The sequence below is a fragment of the Procambarus clarkii genome, chromosome 18 (assembly GCF_040958095.1).
Source record: "Procambarus clarkii isolate CNS0578487 chromosome 18, FALCON_Pclarkii_2.0, whole genome shotgun sequence".
Taxonomy (NCBI): Eukaryota; Metazoa; Arthropoda; class Malacostraca; order Decapoda; family Cambaridae; genus Procambarus; species Procambarus clarkii.
In genome coordinates this window covers 12424828-12437566 of record NC_091167.1, presented here as the reverse complement: position 1 = coordinate 12437566, position 12739 = coordinate 12424828, and the positions used below count along the sequence as shown (strand labels likewise).

Sequence of the window (12739 nt, the reverse complement as noted above, 5' to 3'; positions counted from 1 at the left end):
TTATTCTTATCAGAATAATAAAATATCCCCTTTAAAATAAATGGAATAGAAAAAATCAAGTAATACAAGGCTTCGGAAGATATTATAATAATTATTATTATTAATTAAAAGTTAGCAGATATCATCGCGCATCAGACAACTATGCGCGGGCGGCGACCTTGAAGTTGTTGACAGGTGTTGTTACAGCTGTTTACAGGTGTTTATATGTAATTATCCTTTTGCCCCGGGGTTAATAACGTCACATCTTAAGTAGTTTACCTTAGGGACTATCTTAAGAGGCTATCTGCGGAGTGTTTAGTGGAGATAAAGTGACTCGGGGTACGGGCCGTTATATTCAAACGGGTGAGTATGTGGTAAGGTACAGTGACGCCTCAGTTGGTGGCCAGCCGTGGTGGGGGACACGTCGCTCCTCCGTCACTGTGTTGTGCTCACGCCTTGTGTGGTGTTGCTGCCCTGAGGTAATAGTGGTGACCCGTGCCCACAGTGGTGACCCGTGCCGACAGTGGTGTCCCGTGCCGACAGTGGTGTCCCGTGCCGACAGTGGTATCCCGTGCCGACAGTGGTGTCCCGTGCCGACAGTGGTGTCCCGTGCAGGCAGTGGTGACCCGTGCCGACAGTGGTGACCCGTGCCGACAGTGGTGACCCGTGCCGACAGTGGTGTCCCGTGCAGGCAGTGGTGACCCGTGGTGACCCGTGCAGGCAGTGGTGACCCGTGCCGACAGTGGTGTCCCGTGCAGGCAGTGGTGACCCGTGGTGACCCGTGCCGACAGTGGTGACCCGTGGTGACCCGTGCCGACAGTGGTGACCCGTGGTGACCCGTGCCGACAGTGGTGACCCGTGCCGACAGTGGTGACCCGTGCCGACAGTGGTGACCCGTGCCGACAGTGGTGACCCGTGCCGACAGTGGTATCCCGTGCCGACAGTGGTGACCCGTGCCGACAGTGGTGACCCGTGCCGACAGTGGTGACCCGTGCCGACAGTGGTGACCCGTGTCGACAGTGGTGACCCGTGGTGACCCGTGCCGACAGTGGTGACCCGTGGTGACCCGTGCCGACAGTGGTGACCCGTGCCGACAGTGGTGACCCGTGGTGACCCGTGCCGACAGTGGTGACCCGTGGTGACCCGTGCCGACAGTGGTGACCCGTGCCGACAGTGGTGACCCGTGGTGACCCGTGCCGACAGTGGTGACCCGTAGTGACCCGTGCCGACAGTGGTGACCCGTGCCGTGCCGACAGTGGTGACCCGTGCCGTGCCGACAGTGGTGACCCGTGCCGTGCCGACAGTGGTGACCCGTGCCGTGCCGACAGTGGTGACCCGTGCCGTGCCGACAGTGGTGACCCGTGCCGTGCCGACAGTGGTGACCCGTGCCGTGCCGACAGTGGTGACCCGTGCCGTGCCGACAGTGGTGACCCGTGCCGTGCCGACAGTGGTGACCCGTGCCGTGCCGACAGTGGTGACCCGTGCCGTGCCGACAGTGGTGACCCGTGCCGTGCCGACAGTGGTGACCCGTGCCGTGCCGACAGTGGTGACCCGTGCCGTGCCGACAGTGGTGACCCGTGCCGTGCCGACAGTGGTGACCCGTGCCGTGCCGACAGTGGTGACCCGTGCCGTGCCGACAGTGGTGACCCGTGCCGTGCCGACAGTGGTGACCCGTGCCGTGCCGACAGTGGTGACCCGTGCCGTGCCGACAGTGGTGACCCGTGCCGTGCCGACAGTGGTGACCCGTGCCGTGCCGACAGTGGTGACCCGTGCCGTGCCGACAGTGGTGACCCGTGCCGTGCCGACAGTGGTGACCCGTGCCGTGCCGACAGTGGTGACCCGTGCCGACAGTGGTGACCCGTAGTGACCCGTGCCGACAGTGGTGACCCGTGCCGTGCCGACAGTGGTGACCCGTGCCGACAGTGGTGACCCGTAGTGACCCGTGCCGACAGTGGTGACCCGTGCCGTGCCGACAGTGGTGACCCGTGCCGTGCCGACAGTGGTGACCCGTGCCGTGCCGACAGTGGTGACCCGTGCCGACAGTGGTGACCCGTGCCGACAGTGGTGACCCGTGCCGACAGTGGTGACCCGTGGTGACCCGTGCCGACAGTAGTGACCCGTGGTGACCCGTGCCGACAGTGGTGACCCGTGCCGACAGTGGTGACCCGTGGTGACCCGTGCCGACAGTAGTGACCCGTGGTGACCCGTGCCGACAGTGGTGACCCGTGCCGACAGTGGTGACCCGTGCCGACAGTGGTGACCCGTGCCGACAGTGGTGACCCGTGCCGACAGTGGTGACCCGTGCAGACAGCACTACACTCGGCCCCCCCCCCTCCAGACACTACTGACTCTCTCCCCCTCCAGACACTACTGACTCTCTCCCCCTCCAGACACTACTGACTCTCTCCCCCTCCAGACACTACTGACTCTCTCCCCCTCCAGACACTACTGACTCTCTCCCCCTCCAGACACTACTGACTCTCTCCCCCTCCAGACACTACTGACTCTCTCCCCCTCCAGACACTACTGACTCTCTCCCCCTCCAGACACTACTGACTCTCTCCCCCTCCAGACACTACTGACTCTCTCCCCCTCCAGACACTACTGACTCTCTCCCCCTCCAGACACTACTGGCTCTCCCCCCCCTCCAGACACTACTGGCTCTCCCCCCCCTCCAGACACTACTGGCTCTCTCTCCCCCTCCAGACACTACTGGCTCTCTCTCCCCCTCCAGACACTACTGGCTCTCTCTCCCCCTCCAGACACTACTGGCTCTCTCTCCCCCTCCAGACACTACTGGCTCTCTCTCCCCCTCCAGACACTACTGGCTCTCTCTCCCCCTCCAGACACTACTGGCTCTCTCTCCCCCTCCAGACACTACTGGCTCTCTCTCCCCCTCCAGACACTACTGGCTCTCTCTCCCCCTCCAGACACTACTGGCTCTCTCTCCCCCTCCAGACACTACTGGCTCTCTCTCCCCCTCCAGACACTACTGGCTCTCTCTCCCCCTCCAGACACTACTGGCCCCCCTCCTCCAGACACTACTGGCTCTCTCTCCCCCCTCCAGACACTACTGACTCTCTCTCCCCCCTCCAGACACTACTGACTCTCTCTCCCCCTCCAGACACTACTGACTCTCTCCCCCCCCCTCCAGACACTACTGACTCTCTCCCCCCCCCCTCCAGACACTACTGACTCTCTCCCCCCCCCTCCAGACACTACTGACTCTCTCCCCCCCCTCCAGACACTACTGACTCTCTCCCCCCCCTCCAGACACTACTGACTCTCTCCCCCCCCCTCCAGACACTACTGACTCTCTCCCCCCCCCTCCAGACACTACTGGCCCCCCCTCCTCCAGACACTACTGGCCCCCCCCTCCTCCAGACACTACTGGCCCCCCCTCCTCCAGACACTACTGGCCCCCCCTCCTCCAGACACTACTGGCCCCCCCTCCTCCAGACACTACTGGCCCCCCCTCCTCCAGACACTACTGGCCCCCCCCTCCTCCAGACACTACTGGCCCCCCCTCCTCCAGACACTACTGGCCCCCCCCTCCTCCAGACACTACTGGCCCCCCCTCCTCCAGACACTACTGGCCCCCCCTCCTCCAGACACTACTGGCCCCCCCTCCTCCAGACACTACTGGCCCCCCCCTCCTCCAGACACTACTGGCCCCCCCTCCTCCAGACACTACTGGCCCCCCCCTCCTCCAGACACTACTGGCCCCCCCTCCTCCAGACACTACTGGCCCCCCCTCCTCCAGACACTACTGGCCCCCCCTCCTCCAGACACTACTGGCCCCCCCTCCTCCAGACACTACTGGCCCCCCCTCCTCCAGACACTACTGGCCCCCCCTCCTCCAGACACTACTGGCCCCCCCCTCCTCCAGACACTACTGGCCCCCCCTCCTCCAGACACTACTGGCCCCCCCTCCTCCAGACACTACTGGCCCCCCCCTCCTCCAGACACTACTGGCCCCCCCTCCTCCAGACACTACTGGCCCCCCCCTCCTCCAGACACTACTGGCCCCCCCTCCTCCAGACACTACTGGCCCCCCCTCCTCCAGACACTACTGGCCCCCCCTCCTCCAGACACTACTGGCCCCCCCTCCTCCAGACACTACTGGCCCCCCCTCCTCCAGACACTACTGGCCCCCCCTCCTCCAGACACTACTGGCCCCCCCTCCTCCAGACACTACTGGCCCCCCCTCCTCCAGACACTACTGGCCCCCCCTCCTCCAGACACTACTGGCCCCCCCCTCCTCCAGACACTACTGGCCCCCCCTCCTCCAGACACTACTGGCCCCCCCCTCCTCCAGACACTACTGGCCCCCCCCTCCTCCAGACACTACTGGCCCCCCCCTCCTCCAGACACTACTGGCCCCCCCCTCCTCCAGACACTACTGGCCCCCCCTCCTCCAGACACTACTGGCCCCCCTCCTCCAGACACTACTGGCCCCCCCTCCTCCAGACACTACTGGCCCCCCCTCCTCCAGACACTACTGGCCCCCCCTCCTCCAGACACTACTGGCCCCCCCTCCTCCAGACACTACTGGCCCTCCCTCCTCCAGACACTACTGGCCCCCCCTCCTCCAGACACTTTTGCCCCCCCTCCTCCAGACACTGCTGGCCCCCCCCTCCTCCAGACACTGCTGGCCCCCCCCCTCCTCCAGACACTGCTGGCGCCCCCCCCTCCTCCAGACACTGCTGGCGCCCCCCCCTCCTCCAGACACTGCTGGCCCCCCCACCTCCTCCAGACACTGCTGCCCCCCCCCTCCTCCAGACACTGCTGGCCCCCCCCCCCTCCTCCAGACACTGCTGGCCCCCCCCCCTCCTCCAGACACTGCTGGCCCCCCCCTCCTCCAGACACTGCTGGCCCCCCCCTCCTCCAGACACTGCTGGCCCCCCCCCCTCCTCCAGACACTGCTGGCCCCCCCTCCTCCAGACACTACTGGCCCCCCCCTCCTCCAGACACTACTGGCCCCCCCTCCTCCAGACACTACTGGCCCCCCTCCTCCAGACACTACTGGCCCCCCCCTCCTCCAGACACTACTGGCCCCCCCTCCTCCAGACACTACTGGCCCCCCCTCCTCCAGACACTACTGGCCCCCCCTCCTCCAGACACTACTGGCCCCCCCTCCTCCAGACACTACTGGCCCCCCCTCCTCCAGACACTACTGGCCCCCCCCTCCTCCAGACACTACTGGCCCCCCCCTCCTCCAGACACTACTGGCCCCCCCCTCCTCCAGACACTACTGGCCCCCCCCTCCTCCAGACACTACTGGCCCCCCCCTCCTCCAGACACTACTGGCCCCCCCTCCTCCAGACACTACTGGCCCCCCCTCCTCCAGACACTACTGGCCCCCCCCTCCTCCAGACACTACTGGCCCCCCCTCCTCCAGACACTACTGGCCCCCCCTCCTCCAGACACTACTGGCCCCCCCTCCTCCAGACACTACTGGCCCCCCCTCCTCCAGACACTACTGGCCCCCCCTCCTCCAGACACTACTGGCCCCCCCTCCTCCAGACACTACTGGCCCCCCTCCTCCAGACACTACTGGCCCCCCCTCCTCCAGACACTACCGGCCCCCCCTCCTCCAGACACTACCGGCCCCCCCTCCTCCAGACACTACCGGCCCGCCCTCCTCCAGACACTACCGGCCCGCCCTCCTCCAGACACTACCGGCCCGCCCTCCTCCAGACACTACCGGCCCCCCCCTCCTCCAGACACTACCGGCCCCCCCTCCTCCAGACACTACTGGCCCCCCCTCCTCCAGACACTACTGGCCCCCCCCTCCTCCAGACACTACTGGCCCCCCCCTCCTCCAGACACTGCTGCCCCCCCCCCTCCTCCAGACACTGCTGGCCCCCCCCCTCCTCCAGACACTGCTGGCCCCCCCCCTCCTCCAGGCACTTTTGCCCCCCCCCTCCTCCAGACACTGCTGCCCCCCCCTCCTCCAGACACTGCTGGCCCCCCCCTCCTCCAGACACTGCTGGCGCCCCCCCCCTCCTCCAGACACTGCTGGCCCCCCCCCCTCCTCCAGACACTGCTGGCCCCCCCCCTCCTCCAGACACTGCTGCCCCCCCCCCTCCTCCAGACACTGCTGCCCCCCCCCCCCTCCTCCAGACACTGCTGCCCCCCCCCTCCTCCAGACACTGCTGCCCCCCCCCTCCTCCAGACACTGCTGGCCCCCCCCTCCTCCAGACACTTTTGCCCCCCCCTCCTCCAGACACTGCTGCCCCCCCCCCCTCCTCCAGACACTGCTGGCGCCCCCCCCCTCCTCCAGACACTGCTGGCCCCCCCCCTCCTCCAGACACTGCTGGCCCCCCCCCCTCCTCCAGACACTGCTGGCCCCCCCTCCTCCAGACACTGCTGGCCCCCCCCCTCCTCCAGACACTGCTGGCCCCCCCCCCTCCTCCAGACACTGCTGGCCCCCCCCCCTCCTCCAGACACTGCTGGCCCCCCCCCCCTCCTCCAGACACTGCTGGCCCCCCCCTCCTCCAGACACTGCTGGCCCCCCCCCCTCCTCCAGACACTGCTGGCCCCCCCCTCCTCCAGACACTGCTGGCCCCCCCCCTCCTCCAGACACTGCTGGCCCCCCCCCCCCCTCCTCCAGACACTGCTGGCCCCCCCTCCTCCAGACACTGCTGCCCCCCCCCCCCTCCTCCAGACACTGCTGGCCCCCCCCCCCCTCCTCCAGACACTACTGCCCCCCCCCCCTCCTCCAGACACTACTGGCCCCCCCCCCTCCTCCAGACACTACTGGCCCCCCCTCCTCCAGACACTACTGGCCCCCCTTCCTCCAGACACTACTGGCCCCCCTTCCTCCAGACACTACTGGCCCCCCCTCCTCCAGACACTACTGACCCGTCCAGACGGTGCTGACAATATCAATGAACAGTCCACTTATTAATGACAATGTAGTCCTATAAAAGACATTTCACCGTTAAGTTCAGATCATAGGCCTAAGCAACGTATCTGGTTTTGCATTACATTCTTACACTTTAAAATGTTCACATTGTGTACTTCACGTGACGTTTGTTAGTGATAATAAGGAATGTATAGTAGTCAGTGATTTCATTACCAGTATACGAGTAGTGGGGTCGACCGGTGGAGCACAGGTAGGCGAGTACACAACTGGGAGTGTACCAATGTGTAAGGCCCCGGCTGTGTACTGTGTGTACATGTGTCTTCATGCTTGAGTATTAACTCTTAAAAGCCCCGCCTCTGGAGCCGGTCTGTAATTTAAATGTTATTTAATTTTTGGATGTAAGTAGGTTTTGGCTGTACTGATCTATTAGGTTTCATTTTTTTCTTTCTTAGAGTTCATCATAACGGGTTGTCTTGAAGTAAAAAAAAAAAATGGAAGTGGTGCAAAGCACAGCTGAAGTGAAGTACACTCTCACCGTTGGTCAGTTCTCCTGCTACCGGGAGCTGGGCGACACCTTCACCACAGACTTCGTACTGTCTGTGAACGGTGTGCGGACCAGCTGGCAGGCCACTCTCACACTCTTTCATAAAGAAAACGTGTGTGCCAGCCAAGACCCCATGAACAGTAACATTGGAATATCGCTGGAGTGTGTCAAGTGTAATATAAATCATCCTGGTATCGAAGTGTATTGCAGTGTTAAAGGCAGAGATCAACACGAGAAGAGGCTGGCACGATCTGGCGATGGTGGCTGGAAATGGCAGGGAATTCTTGTTTCCAGGGTGACCCTTGATGTGTTCAAGCTCCTGATAGATGATGTGCTGACAGCTCACTTACGCTTTGTGGTGAGTGAACATGATATGGCTAAAACACTGGATTCCAGGGAACATCTGATTCGTCACTTAGGAAAACTGCAGAAGACTGGAGTTTACAGTGACATAGAAATATTAACTAGTGACGGTATTAGACTCCCAGCTCACTGCGCAATACTGAATGCCCGCTCGAACCTCTTGCAAAAGGTTCAGTCGAGGAGAGAGAGCCATGAATCCGAAAATGTCAGCACAACACCTCTTGCAGGTACGAGGACGCCCAGTGCTAAGCCTTCCCTGACCAGAGCCGAGACGCCACTCAACAGTACCTTTGAAGGAGTATCATCAATATGTTGTTCAGTAACCTCCTTGTCGCCAGATTCCTCCAGTAGCAATTGTGGGAAATTGCAGCTCTCAAGTGCTTCAAGCATACTTGCTAAGGGTCGTTCTTTACCACCTATCAGCGGCTCACCTGTTAGATGTCTGTTCAGTTCTAGTAGAACAACACCCAGCAAGCTTGGTATGACGTCTCATAACAAGTACCGTCTAAATAACAGCACGGTGTCTCCCAGCAAACTTCAGACCCCCGCTACAACGTTTCCCAGACAGCGTCTTTTGTCTCCCAGCCAACGTCTTTTGTCTCCCAGCCAACGTCTTTTGTCTCCCAGCCAACGTCTTTTGTCTCCCACAAAGCGTTCCCTGTCTCCCACCAAACGTTCCCTGTCTCCCAGCAAGCGTCTCGTGACTTCTAGCAAGCATCTTAGCACCCCTAGCCCTTCCTTTGCGGAGATACCAAGCAGGAGAATGCTCAGAACTCCAGAAAAAAATGATGGTGAACTACCTGATACCTTTCACACAGAACCCCTTCCATCAGATGGTGGCATATGCTTCCCCACTGGCGAGTCAAGGACACCACTGAAGCAACTCGAAAATCAATGTTTGAAAAGTCCCATCAAGCAAGTGTTTGTTAAAGTTAATATGTCGTCTTCCGTCACGGAGCAACTTCTGGAGTGGATCTACATAGGTAAGCAAAACAGTTATATGTTTATGTAATTAAGTCATAGTTAAGAAAATTTTATAATTTGCATAATCTATCTGTTTAGGAAGTTGTTTACTGCAAGTATTGAATTTTCGAGTTACTAGGACAGATTTAAAGTTAAATTAAACCATCAACTTAAACGTTCACACAAATGCAAAACTTCATAGACTTTCATTAATCTAATGTTGAGCGTTACATGTTGGTTAGCCTGATGGTCAGGCATTTGCTAGAAGGACTAAGGAATGAGCTTAGCAGGCATCCTATCCCCAACAATGGTAAACTATGATACAGTTGTCATTTGCAGTTTTATATCTTTGTTGAGTTTATTTTTATATACTTGACGCATCATTTTGATAGGTATATAACAAAAATAGTTGGGCCATTTGTTCTAGGATTTATAGACCTATTTCTAAATGTTGATATTTTCAAACAGTGCCATTGTGTGACATTTAAATATTTAATTGAAGCTTTTGTACACATTCTAGTTCGTTAGTATTTAGAATAAAGGTTGTATTCGTTCTCTCATTTGACGTTATCCAAACTTATTATTTATCCCAGTTTTTTATTCTTCAAGGATTTCGTCTCCAAATTGGTACCTTGTGACTGGCCTCCTGCTCCCTACTCCTATTATAATTAATTTACTTGTTAAACTACAGTTTAAACAGTTAAAACTAGTGTACATTTGTTGGACCATCCCTTCACCTTGGCAAGTCATCTGGTAGTCTTTTGTCTTAATCCTTCTCATAATTTTAGCATCATCAGCAAACAATGAGAGGAATGAGCATTCCCACTTGGCGATTGTTTAAGTATATCAGAAACAAAGTAAGTTCCAGTACTGTGGGGAAATTTGACTCGTGGGATTTTTATTTATTTTAATTCTACTTTATAATTTGTTATGATAGCGGATTGTATGTTTAGTTGAGTGGACTGTATGAATTTAAATTCGCACAACTCATTTCCCACACAACTAGGCGAGTAAAAGTTGGGGGTGGGGTTATTAATTATAGCCTATCAGGTAGGAAAATTTATACTAATGGGTTAGTAGGTTATTCTACTAGGGTTAATTTGAGTACAAATAGCCTTATCTGTTTTGAAGGCTCCAATTTGGGTACTAGTGTGGGACGTGGGAATCGGCCACGAGGCTCGTACCTGGCTGTGGCGTCCATACGTCTTCACCTGTTGAAACGGGTAGATGTCGCCAATTTCTTCAGGTGACCACAGAAGATCCAATTTTGTGTGTTCGCCCTTCTCATTACTGGTTGTCAAGTATAATATTAGAGAGCTCTGTAATAAAATGTTAATTATTTGACAACCGGAAACAATGTACTCCCGTAATGTTGAGGCTGCGGCAGCTGAAAAACTAAATGATGGCTCGGGTTACGAGTATTAACGTGGCTGCCTAGAATGCTTCCTCACCAGAGATTTTCTGTGTATACCATGGCGTCTCCCTCCTTCCCAGGACCTAGTAATAATAATAATATAATAATAATTATAATAATAATAATTTTTATTTAGGCAAAGGTACATAAAGAGATTTTACAAAGTTTGTTGGCTTTATAGATAGAGCTAGTACATACAATGCCTAAAGCCACTATTACGCCAAGCGTTTCGGGCAGGAAAAAACACTACTGACTAAAGCTTAAAACTAATGGGTAAAAAGAAAAAAATGCGTTGAGTACAAATAAAAATAGGGGTAAAAGAGGGGGGGAACATTGTTGAAAAAACAGCACAAATACAATTACAAATTATTACAGAAAATTACATTAAAACAGCGTTGATTTGAAAAACAAAAAAAAAACAAAAAACATACATGGGTTGACAATAGAGGGGTAAGGTAGGTTACAGGGAATTTATTAGGTATAGCTTCGTTTTTAACTTAAACTGGTTGAGAGAGGTACTGTCTTTAACATGGTTGGGAAGGTCATTCCACATTCTGGGCCCCTTGATTTGTAGAGCATTTCTGGTTTGATTAAGTCGTACTCTAGGAATATCAAAACTGTATTTATTTCTGGTGTGGTGCTCATGGGTTCTGTTACAACCTTCTATGAAGCTTTTGAGATCAGGATTGGCATTACAGTTTAGCGTTTTATATATGTATAATACACATGAGAGAATGTGCAGTGACTTAATGTCTAACATATTCAGGGATTTGAGTAGGGGTACCGAGTGATGTCTGGGGCCAGAATTGGATATTGTCCTAATAGCAGCTTTGTGTTGAGTAATTAGAGGACGTAAGTGATTTTGGGTAGTAGAGCCCCAAGCACAAATACCATAGTTGAGATATGAATTGATAAGGGAGTAATAGAGAGTCACCAGGGCAGGGCGTGGTACATAATATCTGATCTTAGAAAGAATGCCCACAGTTTCTGGGGGGAGCCCCGTCGGCTCCCCGGAGCTATCCCAGGCTGATGTGCTAATGTCAGACTTTGGCATCAGTCATGTGTATGGAGTTCTTAGGCCTACCGGGGACCACGGCCAGAACCGGGCCCCCTCAGAGAGGCAAGGGGAGCAATGGCCTATAGAAGCCCCCGTGTAGTTGGAAGCATTCTATGTCTGCCATCGACCGGAACAGACACCCAGAAAGGTAAGCGCCCCAAAACAAACCCCTATTCTGGTTAAAATTGCTACCTAAAACCGAACTAGTGGATAGAACTCCCCAACCGAAAACAAGCAAACTAGTGTGACGTCACACACTGCCGCGCCGCTGTCTGCGCAGCTCCCTCCTCCCCGGGAGGGGGAAGGGGGAGCCCCAGACCCCCCGCGCCAGCTACCCACACCTCAGTTCTTGAGGCTGATGCTATAGGCGATGGTCGTGTGCTCTGGCTCCGGTGTCGCTACTGCACTGTGCTTTGCGTGTGGTGTTAGTTTTGTGGGTGCGAGAGCCAGGAGTTATCTTCAGTACTCGGGCTGCATGCGCCTAGGGCTGCCTTCCCTAGGTGCCCTGTAAGTACTGCCCTTGGGGCTTGGGGCCACCTTCCACAGGCTCCTCGGGGTCTGCCTCTGCTGGTCCGTTTTACCTTTCGGTTTTTCGGCCGCCTGTTGGGCTCTTGGGTGTTCTGTTCTCCCTTGTTACCGGCAGGTAAGAGGCAGTTTGCACTGGTAGGGGCACAGGGTGCTGCTCAGCTTGTATTTCCCGACATCGCGGCCGGCTCTGTTCCTTGGGGTTTGCTGTCCTCTTGCGGGGTTTTGTTTTTCTTTTTGTTTTTGCCTGGTGGGGGGTTCTGTCCTTTTATTCAGTTTGTTTTTGCCCTTCCACTGTTCTCCTCGGTGGCGCCCCCTGCTAGGTCCCCGTGAGTGTACACGTCCCTGGGGTTCAGCTTTAGAAGTTTGCTTGGTAGTTTTGGGCGCCGGTTTGCAGCACCCTGCCTGGGACTACCTGAGCGCGAGTCCTCTTAAAGTAAACGCTCAGGACCCTGGGAATCCCCTAGGGGGCGCGTGGGTCCGATGGATGTGACCCCGGAGTCCCCACTCGCTGTGTGCGAGTTTGAGGGTTGCTCGGTCCCCTTGTCTCAGGGTGACCCTCATTGTTTTTGCCTCTGCCACGCTGCCTGTTGGGTCGGTGATACTTTCGACCCCGAGTCCTGTGAGTGTTGCTGCTTGCTTGCGACTCAATTTACCCAATCCTCTGATGATTCTATTCGGGTACGGGCGGCACGTGCGTTGCAGTCTAGGTTTCGTCTGTTGCAACGCGCTCGGTTGGTTGCTTCCCCGGATGCCCCGGGGCTGCCCCGCTTTGCTTTTCGAGACCCGGACTTGGGGGGTGGGGGTCGCTTCGATCCTGGTTCAGTCTGCACCTCCTCGTCCTTCCCCTTCTGTTCGTTCTGGTCCCCCGCCCCTGCTTCCGGCCCCGAAGCGTCTGAGGGTTTCGGGGTCGGAGCAGGGGTTACTTGATCTCGAGACTCGGGCAGCTTCGGGGGTTGCCCCTTCCGGGGGGGCGGCAGAGGCATTCGAGTCTTTTCTCCCGGCCGAAGCTTCAGGGTCTGA

At 56.8% G+C, this 12739-nt stretch overlaps 1 protein-coding gene across 1 annotated transcript in view; it reads left to right on the top strand.

The window, feature by feature from the left end:
• The first annotated feature begins 380 nt into the window (after positions 1-380).
• The window catches only part of LOC123760572 (uncharacterized), a 45202-nt gene continuing 32843 nt past the window's right edge, over positions 381-12739 (top strand). The window contains exons 1-2 of the mRNA XM_069326260.1: positions 381-458; positions 7303-8740. Of these exons, the coding sequence (XP_069182361.1) occupies positions 7342-8740 (1399 nt within the window). The 5' untranslated portion in view covers positions 381-458; positions 7303-7341. The remainder of the gene's footprint in view (positions 459-7302; positions 8741-12739) is intronic.